Raw genomic sequence first — 18,763 nt, 5'->3', positions numbered from 1 at the left:
AGGATGAGCACATCAAAATGTTGCAAAATGGACAAGAAAAGTTTTTTTTTTTCGTTATATTGTTTTATTTGCAGCTCTTTTGACATAAAATTTACCACGCTTATGTCTCTGCCGATTCTACACAAACTCAAAGTGTTAAAAGTACCCTGCGATATCATTATTCAATTATATTCGCACAACACGACTGTTATAGATATGCGACAATCATTTTGGACATGAGTGTACGTAGCTACTAACATAAAATAAATGTGTATATTAGTGAGTGAGATAAACGTCTATTTCCTTTCTGAAGAGCTATATAACACTGTCTAGACGTAGTTTCACATTCTGCTTGAACGAAATAACTGAATATAATAAAATGCTCTGATTGTTTATGGTGAAGAAAGTAGATTATATGTTTTGTTAGATGAGAACTTTAATAATATGGAAGATTTCATTTTAATTAGCAAATGAGAAAGCTGAAGAAATGCAGTTGTGATTAGTAATCAGAAAAAAAGTTAAAGGCTCGTAATTTGAGCAGAATGAAGTCATAAATGATAATTTTTTGTGTTTTTCCTCGGGGTTCTCCCGTTTCCTGCACTTTCTTCATTCAACCTTTCACTCATCTCTCATCACCGTCTTCTTTAGCCTAACCGGCATAACCGTGGGACGTAAAAGTCAAAAATTTAATTTAATTTTTCCTTCCTACCGCACTTAGTTAAGAAATTTAGATAAATTTGTCCTCATACTTTTCCACCGCTGTTAGGAAATAATTTGACAGTGAAAAGATGTCACTGGGATTTTAATAACAGTCTTACCGTGTACAGAAGTGATAAAAAAAATTCATGGTCACTGAAAATTGATTTTCAGTTCTGTATATGTAATGTATTTACAATGTATTTATAAAATATCCGTCAAATAATCCCACGAATAGTGTAGCTTAGTAATGATAAATAATGCCTTAACTTGCATTTGTATCTCCTACAATATGCCATAACTAATTGTAACTTAGTTCCTGTAATTTTTTAATATAGTTTTCAGGGGACCCGAAGTTTATTTTTGCAGGCGATTCCTCATAGTTATCGTTAAAGCCACTGCAGAGTATCCTTTGCATAGGATAGTATCGTACAGGATTGTACCTTTCTTTGGATACTTTTATCTTGTGAAACTTCTTATATAGTTTTGGATGTAACATTCTTTCTGTATGAATGAGTTACTGCAGATGTCGGCATTACCACAAGATAGAATTAACGGTTGATTTTTCGCTGCATTATTATAATATTTTCTATCATTCCTTTAAAGGTCGTATAATATTACCTCATTCTTCTTTTACAAGAATCTTGCGTAGAGTTTCTCAGTAATTACACTGTATAATTGTTGAGGACGAGTTTTACCCTTATGGAACGCAGAAGAGGTTAAGAGGGCTCTCGACGCCGAAATTAAATTGCCCGCAAATTTTAAACTTTTTCGTAAATATCTCAGAAACGTATAAAGCAGAGAAAAATTGCAAGTTGTTGTTCTTTTAACAATATGATTTTCCGAATGATAGCGTAGTTACAACTTCTCTGAATGTTTTCCGATGTTTGAAGTTAGGAAATCAACTTTTTAACGCGAAGAAACAATTCGTTCCTAGATTTTTTCATAACTAAAACGTTCAGAGGAGTTGTAACTACGCTATCATTTGGAAAATCACATTGTTAAAAGAACAACTTGCAATCTTTCTCCTCTTTATAAGTTTATGAAATATATAGGGAAACGTTTAAAATTTGCGGCAATTTAATTTCGGCGTCGAGAACCCTCGTAAGTCTAAATACTAATAATTGAAGAATCGTAATACGAATCGTAATGATAGAACATGATTGATTATGTTCTATTGCACTGTGTTAAATGATAGTTTCTCAACTGGGACCGTACTTTTATCATTACATTTGTCTTCTCTGTGTGAAACAACACGTTCTTAGAATCAATAGATCTACAAAAAAACCTTGATACCAAACTGAGCATGTAATAGGAACACATGGTTATTAATATTCATTTTTAAATTGAAAGAATTAGTAACTTTGTCTCTCTTTTAATAGGGACACGAAATTACAAGAAGAAAATCCTTGTAAGTGATGATATCTTGAATGGACCAGACCCAGACGAGGACCAAAAATCTCTGAGCAGCCGATTAAGTGACCCCGATGCAGACATGGTATCGCCAGATGAGGACGACTTGAATGACATTTTGACCCCAGATCTTGACACACCCGATGAGTTGGAAGACTCGATATTGGAACGTAAGTGCTCTACTATATTTGTATAAATTAAGTAAATCAAATACTGTATTTCGTAATTCAGTAGGTGCTTCAACAACATATTGTATTGTTTTTGGGTAGACAGTTTAATTATTGGATGCTTCTGCATCTCAAGCACCTCTTTGTAACCAAGTGGCCAACACGCCTACATTTTGTGTGCGTGGCCCTAGATTGAATCTCTGGTGTGGGGTACTAACCCGACTGATTCTGCGGAGGTCGCTTGAAACAGTAGATTTCGCTTCGTATAATGTGGGCAATGAAAAGGGACGGTAAATTGTAACCAAACGACCTTGAGCACACTAGCGTTTGTTTAATGTATTAGATGATCTTTAGAAGGAAATAAAGAAATACATGCTGGAGTTAGAGTAATATTAATTTCTTAGTATATATATATTATAGCACAAAGTATGATGTTTATATTCGCTGTGCTGTGTTGTAACCACTGTGTTTAATTTCTTTTAAGGACTTGGGGCTCCTGCTCCCGAACCCATTCCTGAACTGACTGCAGCAGAAGAGTTGGCGGAGGAACGGAATTGGAGGAAATGCATAATAGCTGGCTTGGAAAGGCGGATAGACATGAAAGTTATAGAACCATACAAAAGGGTAAGCATTGTTTGGGTTGTGCGCACTTTGATGTAGAAATTATTTTAGAATTTTTAAAATCAGCTCCAATTCTATTTGGTCTAGGAATTAATTCGTGCGGGTGGACAAGAGATGGCGCAACGAACGGAGCGTCCCACAGTTCCGTGTATCCACACATGTGTTGCAAACCCCTGTCATTGCGTATCGTTCGTAGTATAGGGCAGTGGATTAAAGCGTCAACAACACCAGTTTGTAGTTAAGTGAACATGGCGCAATTTGTGCCTGATAAAGTGTTTTTGCGGGGTGTCCTGCTGCATTACTTTAACATGCAGAAAAGTGCGACTGAAAGTCATCGTATTTTGGTGGAAGTGTATGGTGACCATGCTCTAGCTGAGCGAACGTGTCAGAAGTGGTTTGCACGGTTTAGAAGTGGTGATTTCGGCTTGGCAGACCAAGAGCGAGCTGGACAGCCAAAAAATTTTCAAGACGAAGAATTGACAGCATTGCTCGAGCAGGATTCGTGTCAAACGCAGGAACAACTTGCAGCAGCATTAGGCGTTGATCAAACAACAGTCTCCACACGCTTGAAAGCCATGGGAATGATTCAAAAGATGTCACATTGGGTTCCACATGAATTGAAAGACAGAGACGTTGAAAGACGAAAAACCATTTGCGAATTGCTGCTTCAACGACAGAGCAGAAAGGGGTTTCTGCATCGAATTATTACGGGTGATGAGAAGTGGGTCCATTACGAGAACCCTAAACGAAAAAAGGCCTGGGTGAAACCAGGTGAACCAGGTCCATCACAACCAAAACGAGATATTCACTGTGCAAAGGTTATGCTGTGCATATGGTGGGATATGAAAGGTGTGGTGTACTATGAGCTGCTGCAACCGGGTGAAACTATGAATGGAGAACGTTATCGACGACAATTAATGCGTTTGAAGCAAGCTCTGGCCAGAACACGACCAGAATGGGAGAACAGACATGATAAACTTATTGTTCAACATGATAACGCTCGCCCACATGTCGCAAAACCGGTCAAAATCTATTTAGAAAATTTCGGATGGGAAGTTGTACCCCACCCGCCGTATTCACCAGACGTTGCTCCTTCGGACTACTACTTGTTCGATTGCATGAACAACGATTTGATTGGACAGCGGTTTACTTCTTCAGAAGATATCGAAACATGGGTCTCTGACTGGATCGCTTCCAAGGATGAGGACTTCTTTCGCCACGGAATCCATACATTGCCTGACAGATGGGCGAAAGTGGTGGCTAGCGATGGACAATATTTTTCTTAAGGTATTTATGTATTTTGTGTTTGTACTACAGCTTCAATGTGTGCGTACCAACCGCACGAATTAATTCCTAGACCAAATACATTTTTTTTTTTTTTTTTTTTTTGTACAAAATGGAGTGATTCATTGTACAGTCCTATTCAGAAACTCCAAGCTTCAGCCTCTCTTTAGTAAGCTCTGTTCTGTTCATAAGCGGAAATAGATAAATGTGAGTCTGTGCCTTTTAAGATCTTTATTATTTCGAGCCAGAATACTAAGTTGTTCTACATGCGCTGCTGAGAATGCAGCCTTTCAAAAAGAGGGGGTAGCCACTCTTTTAAACAAGACTGTACGTCGAAAACCTTTTAATATATCGGCAGCCACTAGTCACTTAAGAGGTATATCAGATGGATGATTGAAACATTTGTTATGAAAGTTTGTATTTTATTAGATTTGCAGATAAGTATAAAGGTTTAAACGAGGTAACTATGAATACTCGAATTACCCGGAACACGTGAGGAACGTGCTATATATACCCTGGTAGCTGGTCGGTATAATCCAAAGCACAATTTATAGTCTTCGGAGGATTTCCACTGAGTTGGAAAGCATGAAATATCTAAAATACATTTAAAAAAAAAAATTAAAAATTGCGTATGCGAAGGAAAAATTATCAGTGATACACCGAGGAAGTTTGTTTTCTTTCTTTTGCATATTGATTGAAATTCAGTTTCCCTATTTTGCTTCAGCAAGCAACTTCAATGTAGTGGAACGAGTTCAATTGAAATCAGTGCGAATGGGTACGGGGTCTCAATAATAGAGCGGTCAGCTTTGGTGGCCATGAGAATTGTCATAATGAACAAAATTGTTTGTAGTTTCTTCATAATTACGTATTTATTTCCTCTTCTGTTCCATCACTGTTCACTGGAGTTTCTCTTTCGTGTCCTTTAGCGTATAGGGCTAACGGTGTTTTACGCAAGTAGATCGACTCTGATGCAAAAAACGAATTACAAGCTTTGATCAAAAAAATATGGTGAATAAGTTTATTAGAAACAAAGTAATAAGCTTACATGGAATTAATCTCCTTGGCTAGCAGTTCACTTATCCCAACGTTGAATCCATGACTGGAAGCTTTTCTGGAAGGCTTCTCTTGGAAGGGCGTTAGTCCTCTCAATGTCAGAAATGGTGTCAAAACGTTTTCCTTTAAGCACGGTTTTAATTTTTGGAAGACCACAAGTCACATGGTGCTATATCTGGTGAGCACAGTGAATGTGGACAGACAGGAATATTTTTTCGGCCAAAAACTCGCGGATCAAAAGCAGGATGTGGCACGGCGGGTTTTCGTAGTGAAAAAGGAAGCAATTTGCCCATTTAATCGGCGGTTAAAATGTTTTTCACCAGCCCATACGAGATGTTGAGTTCTTCTGAAAGCTCTTGAATAGTCATTCGCCTGTTTGAACAAATCATTTCTGCCATTTTTTGCACGTTTTCATCTGTTTTTGACGTCGAAGGACGCCTCGACGATCGTTGCTCATTTTCAACCGACTCCTTGCCGCTTTTGAATCGCTCATACCACTTGTAAACAGTCTTCAATGCCATCGCTTCATCGCCATTCACTGATTTTGACGTGTGGTGGTGAGCTTCTGTGGCATTTTTTTTTTTTTTTTTTTTTTCAGCTTAGAACAAAACTTAATGTTGGCGCGCGACAGACACCGTTAATATATCCTTGTATATAACAGTTTGTCGTATTGTGTCGATGACATAACACGTTGAACGTTTCATTCCACAAGTTTTTCTTTCCCTGACCTTAGTGCTACAATAATAATGCGATATTGAGGAAGAGTATTTGTACTTCTTGAAAATCACTGCAAGTAGTTGTCTCATTTCTTAAGAAGAAGAATAATTCTTTCATTCTTTAAGTATTTCTTCTGTATTAAACTGTATTAAACAGATCATAATATGGATACTTCTGAACATAGACGTCCAGTCCACCTTAAGTAGCTCTACTGGAATAAAACTAGATCCTAGACATGTATGCTTTTGCATCGTTTCAATAGTTTTTCAATGTCTGTAAGAATGATTTTTCCTTTGGTGTGGAAGACTCGGGTTTGATTCCCGGCGGGAGCTCATGTGGTTCGTATTCCACGTTAATCAGTAGGTCCACGACTCATACAGCATCGCTGCTGAACGAGACGTTAAACTCAAAATCAACTTAACTCAATTAAGTATTGCTTCCTCTATCAAAAATAAAGAGTGAGCCGTTTGATATGTCATAGAAATAATTGTGAAACATGTCACAGTTTTTCCGATGATTCAATATAAATGGAAGATGGAAGAATCCACATCTTTTCCGTAGCCAGATAGTTTTTCTCGCCAGTTTCGTGAAGATGATGATTACTCCACAGCAACGTTCTCGGTACGTCTTGTACGCTTGCTTTGAGAGCATAATGCTTCATTGCGTATTTAGAGTGAAGTACAAGTATCATGAACCGCCAACAACTTACTGCTATAATGAATGAGATGTTACAATACCAATTACTCGCAACATTTTGTATGAATGGAAAACTGCGGATAATCAGTAGCTAAATCGGTTCATACATACAGATGACAATCTTTCACATCAGTGACTGTGTGAACACACACAATGTAATCATTTAGGGAACGGAAAACCAACATATCTCGTAGTAACTTGAGCAGTGAACCACAAAATTGAAGGGTGTTGGGACGTTACCCATATGAAGGTGTATGCCCCTTTCGTTTTTCGAGAAGACACTTTTTGTGTTCCTAATTACTAGGAGATTTTGGAAATTACTACAGCAAAGCAACGTGGTATTGCAACAGCATAATTTTTCATAAAGTACAGTGCCGATGCATGAATTCCTCAACCAAACGTTCAATGTCCAGTGGTATGGCCGTGGTACAGCCATTACTTCTTTCCCAAATTGACTAGGCGTGATATTCTCAGACATTTCCATCGAGTCACAAATATATAGCCAAAAACCAATGGATCTGCAAGATCTGCCACCGAAAATAGTAGAGGCGCTTGCACACATCACACCAGAAGTCCTCAAGGGCATGTAGTGTCGCGTAACTTGTTCGTAAGGTATAAATTTTGTAGATTTTACCATGGTGGACGTGTGGATAAGTAGATTGTTTCATTCTTTTGTGTATATATATATATATATATATATATATATATATATATATATATATATATATATATATATCTCAAGTTACGAAGTCAAATATGTCTATGTTCTGCACACATTTTATTTTGTGAAATTTCAAACGGATCACCCTGTATTTTCTAGATTGGACAAGTGTTCCCACCCTGTATCATGTTCGTGGGCTAGTGGTACCCCTTCTTCACTTCATTTATCCGTTGTACAAGTCTATATTTTGCTTTGCTCTGTACCTGTGCTGTCTATTTTCTGGCGTTACGATACGAGTAGCTTGCCTACCACAGGAGTTTACTCCAAATCATTCTAGTACCGCATGTTTTCTTTGTTCTTTCGGGGAAGGGGGGGGACACGGTGGCTCAGTGGTAGAGCGCCTACCTCTAGTGCATGGTGTCCCTGGTTCGATCCCCGGCCAAGTAAGTTTGTGGTGGACAACATCGTATTCGAGGGTTTTCTCCCACTTTCTCATTCCACCAATTCTTTCATCATCATTCACTTGCATTAATCGTCGTCTTCCTTAGCCTAACAGACATAATCGTGGAACGTTAAGCTCAAAGATTTCATTTCATTCCATTTCCTTGTTCCTTCGCGCTTTTTCATTCCTCTCCTATGTCCCTGCCAGAACATGCTTTCGTTGTGTTTTCTTTTACAGGATGACGAATGATTTTCACTTTAGATCGGCATTAATTTGTCTTATCAGCTGCAAGTCTTTGTTGCTTTGTTTCCAGTGACGTAGTTGTGTTCTGAGCTACGACCTTCCACGCCGTATAAACGGACATCTACAGACAGACATGTTCATGTGACGACGCAAATTAATTAATTAATTTTATTATGAAAACATTGTAATCGGGCTTCTACCCTTTGGCTCAATTGGCATTTTGTATGTGCCTACTCATGGTAATTCTAGCAAAATGTATCCAATTTTAACGAAACTTACTATACGGCTTCTTCCAGTCTTAAGAAACAAACCTATTTCACGTTTAAATCCATCAATGACGGGTTAAAAATCACAACATGTTGCAAGTTTACACACACACATATTCTAAGAACAAAACATATTTTAAGTACAACTTGTGTAAATATAACCGCTTTCCGGATCTGCCCCCGTGCTGTCTCACCAACGAGTACTTTCAGGAAACTTGAACTTACCTGGTTAAGACATCAAAGAACATTTCCAAAAAGGGATTACAGAACTTTTCCCGGATGACCTCAGGTCTCAACAATGAGATGAGCATTAAGCACCGAGAGGTTCGGATGTCTCGTCTCGAAATCCTCGCGAACATCCAGATGATCGCTCAGATCACGACACACACAAATCATTCACACATGCAACGAAGACACATTAAATAAAATGATAGTATGCTTATTTATTAAATGCGCTATGTGTAAAAAAAAAAAAAAAAAATTAAAACACTAAACACTGATATGGGTATAGACACGACTATTTCCACAAACAAAATTACACTTCAACTTCAAACCTCTGATCCAGGTGGTCCATATTTGTTTTCGGTTTGCAAGTTGCTGTTCAGAGTTTGTTGAAGAGGGCCATAAAGCCAAACAAAATGCATACCAAAATCAATCAAATCTTCTCAGGGTCTTTATGATAAAGAAAATTTACGTAACTTAAAAAGTATAGATCAGGGTGTCCAGAAAAAACAAATTATTAAAAAAATGACTTCAAATGAAACCAAAGTTGAAAAGTTCGAATTCTAATGTCAAACTGTAATCACCAAAACGACAGATTTCAGAAAGATGCCCTTTAAAATACAAAACTACTTCTGGTCTATTATTATTGAACCCTTGTTTAATTTTTCACCAACCAGAGCAAAGGAAACAAAGGCATAACTTTGTACTTGAATCGTTTCACCGTAATAATAGAATATCAGATGATTGCTGAGAAGGCAAAAACACCCACGTTGTGCTTTCAAATGAAGCTCCTTGATCTTAGAATTGGAGTACAAAACAATTTTAGAAAATGTCTATTTTTAAGAGTTGATTTCATTCGTGTATAATGCAAGGAAGTAAACTTCGAAATCGTTGCAGATTATTAAATTAAGCTTAATATTTTTGCATAGGAACGCTGCAGTTTTTTTTAATAAATAAATAAATAAGAACTTGTAGAAAATTTAAGTGAATGGCTAGTTGCTCAGAAGACAAAAGAACATGCAATCAAATATCACGTTAAAAATGTTCATAATACTCAAGCAACGTTAATAAACATTAGACCTGCTCACAAAAGATTTTAAGAACATCTTCAAAAATCAAGACAGATTCAAAGACGATGGTGATAAGAAAAAGGGCGAAGAAAAAATTATCTTTAGGAAAACAGAAACTAAAAAAAAAAAAAAAAAAGAGTCGAAATGTGTTAAAAAATTAGTTAGGTTTGTTAGTTGTAAAGAATCAAAGAAATCGCGAGATTATGATATATATTTGCTTCTTTATGTTTGAGTGTGTTCAGAATATCGAGATATTAAGAGATTGTTAGAGTATAATAATTATGTGGTACTAATGTTTTAATGTGTTTCAAATATAGAAGTTTGACTCATAAGTATTTAGAGTGGTAAAGTAAACTTATACTGTATTTAGAAAATTAAAAGCAGAGCAATGGACGTATTGGGGATGGTGGGCTCGATTTAAAAATATATATTTTTCTAAATCTAGCCATAAACAATAAATGCTCGTGAGTAAGGCAAAATGTACTTACTTAGTCAGGGAAAGTCAGGGAAAATAGTGTGAGAATTCAGTGTGAACTCTGTTTAAAAGGTAGAGATAATACATTAAATTATTTATCTTCCAGGTCCTATCTCATGGTGGCTATTTAGGGGGAGGCTCTCACAATGCAATAATAGTGTTCAGTGCCTGTTACTTACCGGATCGCAGCAGAAGAGATTACGATTACGTTATGGATAATCTTTTTCTGTAAGTTAAATATTTCAATACAGTGTATAAGGTAGCGTATGAAATGAGAGGTATTTATAGGGAAATTATGTATTTCTTAAGTCTAGTGGTTACAAATTTCGAATTTAATATTTCACTTGCTGATTTTAAGTTACTTCGTTGTTGCTCCCTTTTTCAACGTCTGAGTGAAGTTGTACATCCATCTTTTATTCACAGTTTGGATCAAAACTTCTGAAACTGCCCGTTTTTAAGTTTCCACATATTCTAACGTATTTTATTTATGAATAATTTCGTAAATAAACAAAGACAAAAATGTTTCTAAACTCATGTTTCATGAACATTCAGTAAAAAATGAAAATCACAATCTTGAACTTCGAAATAATTCTACAAAGTATTAAGTCTTCCAGTCTTAAGGGGCCCGCAGTGGTTCAGTGGTAGTGTTCACTTCTGGTGTATGAGGTCCTTGATTCGAGCCCAGCTCGCACCAAGCGAGCTTTGTGGTAGACAAACACTGTGTGCGTTTGTTTTCTCGGGGTTCTCCCGTTTCCTCCCACTTTCTTCATTCCACCGTTTAATTTTTTTCTTATCACCGTCTCTTTTAGCCTAGCAGGCAAAACCATGGGATGTAAACATTGATATTTCATTTCATTTCATTTTTCTTCCAGTCTTCATTTCGGGACCTAGTTATTTTGACAAAATATTAGATTCGTATTTACTTTCTACCAACAGAAAGATTTTCTTCGAAGTTCAAAATTAAAACTACTATGTTATTCTAATACATGGATAACTATTCTGAAACCAAGTACGAACTTTGAAACTTTTTGTCGACCGTGTTTCTCAGGAAACGTTTTTCTTTTCCAGTGTTTATTGCAGACAAGTTAAAATGTTTCTAGGAAATATTCAGCAAAATGCCTGATTATAGGAAATATTCTGTGTGTTGCCGCCGTGATTTCAGGGAGAAAAATAGTATTTTCTGTTTCTCATTTTAAATAAGTAACGGGAAGCAGTTTTCTATATGTCATAACTGGGGTGTTAAAAAAAAAAAAAAAAAAAAAAAAGGTAACTTTTTTTTTAAAGAACTCATTGAGATGGACCAATTGTTGTGCGATTTACTGGAAACAATTTCTCCTTTTCTTAAAAAGAAGATACAGATACGAATTTAATGGAAATACCTTAAAAAAAAAAAAAAAAGTGCAGTTTACCAGAGTAATATGGCATTGCGACACCTTTGGTTCTCAGAAAAACTAATGCTACGTGGAATGAAGTCATAGTGAACTTGAATAGTAGGAGGAATGTTGGTGGTCGCACCATTTCGCGTGCAGCGCATCACTCACTTCTGTGAGGGAGGCAAAAACCTGCCTCGGATTCGTGTTTCCAAAACGGACCACAATGCTCAATTATGTTCAGGGCCGCGGTGGCTCAGTGGTAGAGCGTTCACCTCTGGTGCTAGGGGTCTCGGGTTCAAACCCTGCTCCCGCCAAGTGAACTTTGTGGTGGACAAACACCGTGTGCGTGGGTTTTCTCGGGGTTCTCCCGTTTCCTCCCACTTTCTTCATTCCACCATTTCATTCATTACTCATCATCACCGTCTCCTTTAGCCTAACCGGCATAACCGTGGGACGTAAAACTCAAAATTTCATTTCATTTCATTCAATTATGTTCAGGTGTGGGCCAGAGGAGGTGTTCATCTTCGTTCCATTTTTTCTCAAACCACACAGCAACAGCCTCAGCTGCATGAAAAGGGCACATTATAATCGTGTAATATCACATCATTGTCCGCAAACATCTGGATCATAGGATGCTCATGGTCCCCTAAAATGGCGACATACACACGGGCAGTGACGCGATCGGTATGCATCAGCACATGATCTACTGAAAGTTAGAATATTACGGCCTGTATAATCATAGTCGCCGCCTTGTTTTACGGTTGAACACATACACAGCGAACCACACACTTCTTTTTGCATCTGTCAACGGACACGGCCCTATTTGAAATAAGATGACTCATCCGACTATATACCATGTGTCACATGTTCCCCGTCACCAGCGGTTTATTTTGCGGCACTGTAGGCATCGTGCTAAAGTGTTATTCTCCTTTATCAGGTCATTTCTCTGTGTAACCCGACTCCGTATGTCCATATCATGTAACTTACGGCGGACTGTGATTTTTGACGTACAAGGTGCTGCTTGAGTTCCTTCGTCACTTGCCATAGTCGCACAATGGTCACTGGTACAGTGACAGTCTTGCTGTAATGTTCGGTGGGAGCTGTTATTGAGGATTTTCTTCCGACTATTGTTCCTCTTCGCTCATATGCTTTTGCCATGAGTTCTGTAGGCCATCATCATCGCGACTTGTTGCTGTTTTCGTGACGTTTGCATTACATAACTGAGCAACAGTTTGCCCTTCTTGGAAACCAGAGTGGTCATCACTGTACACTGCCATTGGAGACCTAAACATCTGGCAAGTTTCCAACTAGATGGTTCCATTCAATTGGTAAAATAATAACGAATTCAAGAGTTACCCTTGCCACTTCAGATGTTACGGGTTGACTCAATTAAAGATCTCGGTCGAGATATTTTTCTAGGTCTGCTGCAAGAAACAGAATTAAATAATTCGTTTTCATCCAAGAGTTATCCTTTTAATTAATGAACGGACGTAAGTCACCGTTATCCGTTAACATATTAACGAATTGAGCCCAGTGATGTGCCGTAAACTATAATTTTACGTCTATGCGATTGTCTACTGTAATCTATACGTAATCTACATTACACCTTTTCCCGTGTAGACTATGTAGACAACCACTATCAAATATAAGGAATAATTTCGTTGCTCGTTTGTTCATATTTCCTCATTCAGTTGCTTTGCTTCGGTGCAGCGAAAGAAGTAAAGGAATTATCTAATCTGTATGTTTATTAATATTTTTTATTTTCCTTCATCAAGACGAAACTAAGTATTCGAAAGTTACTATTCGCTGGTCTAGGCATTTTATTTTGTACGCAATTTCGCAAGGTAACGACAAAATAAAGCTCCTTTATTGTCCACGATGCCATATTAAATTACGTGTTGTTGACATATTCTACATAGTCTACGTTGTTTACATTGTCTACGCATAGTTGACACGTAAACGTAAACTATCGTTTTATACGCGTAGACGCACATCTCGAGCCCATGAACGAATGTGGCCAGATAATCGCTGTATCTATCTATTACAAAAGAAAAAAAAAAATCCGCTTTGGTTAAACTTTTGCCGGAAGGTGTAACGAACGTACTAACATTTCAATATTATAAGTCCCACTTGCGTGATCTTAATAACCGACGTACGAACTTCTGAGTTTTAAGTAACTTATAATAAAAGTTTCGTAATAAAAGTATTCAAAAAACTGTCAGGTGAGTATCGTGATACATATACACTTTTTAAATTTCACGTGCCATTTTGTATGGTTTGATTCAAATTTACGTATTAAATGTGAAAGCGATTCGTCACATGTTACTGAAATTGCAACAAGCATTTGATGTGCTTGCTTGAGCTTTTTTTAAAGTAGAGTATTTGTGAATCCTACGTCGTCATGACAGTGCTACAGAAGATACAGAATTCTTGGTTAGGTGCTTCGTCAAGGAAAAGTACAAACAATTCCACATTTTAAGACTAGAACCAAGACTGTCTATTCAGAAAGTGATGCATAAGTATTTACTTGCTTACCGTATTTACGCGATTCTAAGACGCTTTTTTTTCTGTTGATTTGTCGATTTTTTCCCCCCTTAAGAATCAAGGTGCGTGCTAGATTTGAGTTATGCAAATTTAGGCCAGATTAGATGGAATTTTGCCAAAATTTACTAATCCCGTTAGTCACGACTCTGTAAAGAGTGTGTATTTTGTGTGTACGAACCGAATACAGAACTAAAATCGTTCATTTTAAGCGCAACAAAAAACCTTTAACCTTCGAGTAATCGCGCCGCGGTCAAAAGCACCACAGGGAAATTATTTTTTATCGTGTGCCCACTCTGTTCGACAGACTCCACCGTCTAGCTAATCTTATCCCTCACCTTCCCGAACATTCCTGCTCAATCACTCCGGTATCCGTTGTTTAGTTTAACTACTAGTGATTGTTTAGTGACTCTGCGGTGCTTTCCACCGCGCGCGACTAACCATGTAATGTTTTCGCTCTGCACGTGACCTTTGCTTTGGAGATGTTTTAAGCTTTATAAACATAAATATTATTTTAATGGACGGAAGAGAGGTCGACAGAGTTAACAAACTGATACCAAGTGTGAAAAAAGAGGAAATTAGAAATGAACAGCTTAAAAGAACGGAGGAAAATGTTAGGAATGGACTATTCGGATAAATCAGCCGAGATGATCTCGTGGAAGCTTTGTTTGAAGAAAATCATATTAAAAAAAAAAAAAAAAAATAGAAGTGAGTGAACACGAAAGATAAAGTGCGGAGTCTGCTAGCGAGTCTGAAGATCTTAAACCCAGAAATGACCATCGATTCCCCGAATGTAGTCAGAGCAGGAGAGGACGAAATAAGCGAGGACGAAGTGTAGAACAGTGTAAATTTGAAGATAACCTAAAATAATTCAATGTAGTGCTGTATAGGTGAAGTTTCAAAATAACAGGACTGTAAAATAATTCAATATAAATTTGATTTGAATTCAATTTAGCTCCCATTCCAGCATCAAGGCTATGTAAGACGTGGACCTACTGCTTAACGTGGGATCCGAACCACATGAGCTCCCACCGGGAATTGAACCCGGAAGTCCTACGCCAAAGGCGCGTATGCTAACCGCTTAGCTACGAATGAGCTCTAATTGAATATAAAATGCGCTGTGAAGCTTTGTTTTATTGTTATGTGTATATAGTATTTATTTTACTAATTTACTATTGCATTTCTAATTTTAGACGAACCAAATAGTTGACAAAAACAAAAGATCGTCATCAGATTTAGAATTTTCAATAAAACCAGTGCGTAGCTATCTATCTAAAGAAATATGTAACGAAAAAAAAAAAAAAACATTTTATTCCAAATAAGAAATAAAAAATAGTACATGTCTAATTGTAGGTTCCTCTAATAGTTATTACTGTAAAACGTATGGTAATAATAGAAATTTTACTCTCTGTTAATCAGAAAATAAACAAAATTACGTTTCTAATACAAGAAAAATGTTTAAAACGATATTTGTAACACATTATGTACGTGCGGTCCTTTTGACCGCGCGCGATTACTCGCGTTACTTTTTCAGCGCGACTTCTCGAGGGTTAAAATTAACCCGCAAACCACTAGCAAATGAAAGAGATAAATCATTCTTGTGAATTTATGACAGCGGAGATCGATAATATGATAAACATTGGGACAGAAAGAGAGGGCTCTTTTTCCAGGAATTCTGAAAACCCTGTCCACTCCTCTAAACCTTCCGCTAACTAGTCTCCGCGACACGTGGTAGAGATTTATGATCCCTTCTGGCTAAAAACCAATGTTGCCTCAATTCCTATTTCCTAGTTGATTTTTTAAAAAATTTTTGTTGTTAACTGAGAATAGGAAGGAAAGCTTTCTCCTTATTTTGCCGGACTTTAACTACACAAGTGGATCGGAGGTACGGCAACACTGAGAGCAGTGACAGTTTACACGCTCGCGACGACTAACCAAGGGTTGTGGGGGTGAGAAGAAGCAGTGGTTGGGGAAAGAGCCCTTTAAAGCTGTCCCGATGTATACCGATAATGGATTGCTGTAAAACTGAGGCAACCAAGTGTTGTGTAGGCCGCAGCAAAAAAACCTGCAACATGAGCATGTAAGTTTATTGTGAAACGACGACGTCTTTTGCTCCAAAATAAGTGTGCAGGGGAGGACGCCGAGGTTTCTCTGGCGTGATTCGTGCCACTTAGACGTTATGTTGATTCCCTGCGCTGTTAGGCGTAGTTTCACAATAAACTTACATGCTCATGTTGCAGGTTTTTTGCTGTGGACTGTACCGTAATTACATTAGGAAAAAAAGTACCAGCAGATGCACATGAATGTATTGTAAATTCCAGCAGTAAGTTCAATGTTTCTTTTTATTTTCTTATAACATTATTTGTTTTCCCATATTATTATTATTATTATTATTATTATTATTATTATTATTATTATTATTATTATTATTTCATTCTTTAAAACCAATGCAGTGTAGGATTTTTACATTTCCGCCAAGGGTACGTCTTACATGTGAGGAATTTTTTCCCCCAATTTTCCTTCAAAAATTGGGGTACGTCTTACATTTGAGGGCGTCTTAGATTCACGTAAATACGGTACTTGTGTTTCCCATAAAACCCGTCTAGAATTTCTAGTAACATCAAACACCCAGAATTCTTCTTTCCTCAACTTCCAATACGGTAGTCGTCGATATTTTGGTTGCAACAAAAGAATCTCGAAGAGGAAATGAATTACTTAACAATAAAGTCAAGACAATGAAAAAAGTACACTATAAGCATTTTCAATAAAATGCTTGCTCAGGTATTGGCAGGCAGAGGAGGGAAGGGAAGGGGAGAAATAAGGAAAGAAAAAAGAAACATTATGCAAGGAAACAGAGGTGGATGCAATACAGGAACCACGAATAGCCTTTTTCCCCGTGCTTTAATTTTTCCTTAGCTTCTTCCTTCTTCCCTTCCCCACTTGATGAAACATTTTAGCGAAAATCCTATAGAATTTTTAGTATGTTTTATTATGTCGACTATTTTGTGCAAAGTAATTCATTTTGTATTTTCCCTTCATGATTTCTTTGTTCCAGCCACATATTTACACAGGCTGTTTCAAAACATCACTGACAATTTTTGGGAGGTGATTCCTGACAGCAAGGTAAGACAAAATGTGTAGACTAACGTGGGTGCACAAATGCTTCCTTTCGGGGTTAGAGGTTGAGAAAAAACATGAAAAAATGAACTTTAAAGGTTCCTAGCTTCAAAACTATGGAACCTACCATAGTGGGTCAAGACTTCACTTCGGAACTAGTATGTGCGCTATCCAAAAATCCATGTTTCAGAATCCTAAGCTACTCACGAAGTAATTTTTATAGAGGGAGTTTGGCTACAGGTATATAATCTAAAGTACTCTCCAACTACCTCAATAAAAATTGTTGTGGAAGTACCGCAGGATTCTGAAACTTGTATATTTTGATAGGGTACATACTAGTGTGTAAGTAAAGTCTTGACGCGACTACGGTAGATCCCATAGTTTTAGAGCTATGGACCTTTAAAAAGTTTTTTTTTCTCATGTTTTCCGCAGCCTATAACTCCGAAAGGAAGCATTTGTGCACCCAGAATGGTCTATACTTTTTGTCTTACCTTGGTGTCAGAAATCACCTCCCAAACGTTGTCAGTGTTGTTCTGAAACACCCTGTATATGACAATGCTCGTTCCTGTTCTCCTAGTACTGCCATGATATATAATAGAATGAAGAAGGAAGTAACAAATTTAGAGAACAGAAAAACTGCTGTTGAAACGTCCAAGCGAGGGCCAAAGTGGGATTCAGGATTTAGAACAAAGATACCAGATATTTTCAATGAGTCCAGAAACACGATAGGGAGTTCTACTTCATATTATTGAAATAATTTGTAAGTCCAGGGACTTCCTCAGGAAACTGGGACGCCTGTAACCGTATTTTAGAACAAAGTTCTTAATATTTGACTAATTGGCTGGAATGGGTGGGTATTTATTTAGAGGCAGAGAACTTTAAATTGAAATAAAACACAGAAAAATGTTTTTAATATCCATGAAATTGGCTTTTTTTTTGACATCATTTTATGGCATTAACGTTTGAATATGATTTAGGGCATGTGATCACCGCGCCTGGCGCATACATGGCGTAATCTGGAGCTCCAATTTTCACACTTCACAGTAAATGAGACTGTATTTCGGCAGTAACGCTTGGAATGTTGGCTTTCAAGTGTTCAATTATTTTTGGTTTCTCGGCGTAGACGTGTTACTTTACATATCTCCAGAGAAAACAATCTAATGACATCAAACCGCACGAACGAGGTGGCTAGTTAACAGATCCATTTTATTAAATTAATTGTTCGTCAAATGTTTCTTTCAGTAAATTAATTGCGGCGCGCGCTGTGTGACATGTGGCGCCTTCCTGCTGAAACTACGTGACTGCAACATTAATGTCTGTCAATTGAGGCACGAAAAAGTTAGTAATCATGTGTGTACCGCTCATCGTTGACTGTAACGTTCTGACCAGCATCATTTTTGAACAAAACGTATGGACCAATGATTCCACTGGCCCAGTGATTCCACCGGATGCATGATATCGTTTAGAATAAACGTATTGTGAAAAGGATCCATAGTTTCTCGAATTAATCGCTTTGACGGACGATTATGAGCACCGTAATATGAATACAATGCCCAATGAGTTTGTCAAATTGAACCATGGTTTTCAAAATAAATTTGCACAATTTGCAAACGTTGCTTCGGCGTGAGGCTATTCATGATAAATAATCAAACCAAGCTAACCTCAAAACAACCGAGAACTGTGATATTAGCTGTCAATGAAAACAGTTTTGCCAGTTTAAAGTTGTC

The 18,763-nt window shown here is 37.4% G+C and overlaps 1 protein-coding gene across 4 annotated transcripts in view; it reads left to right on the top strand.

The window, feature by feature from the left end:
* Positions 1-18,763, top strand: part of LOC145673531 (uncharacterized) — a 326,206-nt gene that overhangs the window by 274,256 nt on the left and 33,187 nt on the right. For all 4 annotated transcript variants that reach the window (XR_014128780.1, XM_081743322.1, XM_081743320.1 and 1 more), the window contains 3 exons: positions 2,058-2,258; positions 2,740-2,879; positions 10,112-10,233. Coding sequence is in view for 3 of the 4 variants with exons in the window: in XM_081743322.1 (XP_081599448.1) it covers positions 2,058-2,258; positions 2,740-2,879; positions 10,112-10,233 (463 nt within the window). In the remaining variant the exon portion in view is untranslated. The remainder of the gene's footprint in view (positions 1-2,057; positions 2,259-2,739; positions 2,880-10,111; positions 10,234-18,763) is intronic.

This window comes from Thermobia domestica, chromosome 16, assembly GCF_964235325.1.
Source record: "Thermobia domestica chromosome 16, izTheDome1.hap1.1, whole genome shotgun sequence".
NCBI classification, from domain to species: domain Eukaryota; kingdom Metazoa; phylum Arthropoda; class Insecta; order Zygentoma; family Lepismatidae; genus Thermobia; species Thermobia domestica.
This window is presented reverse-complemented; position numbering and strand designations above follow the sequence as displayed.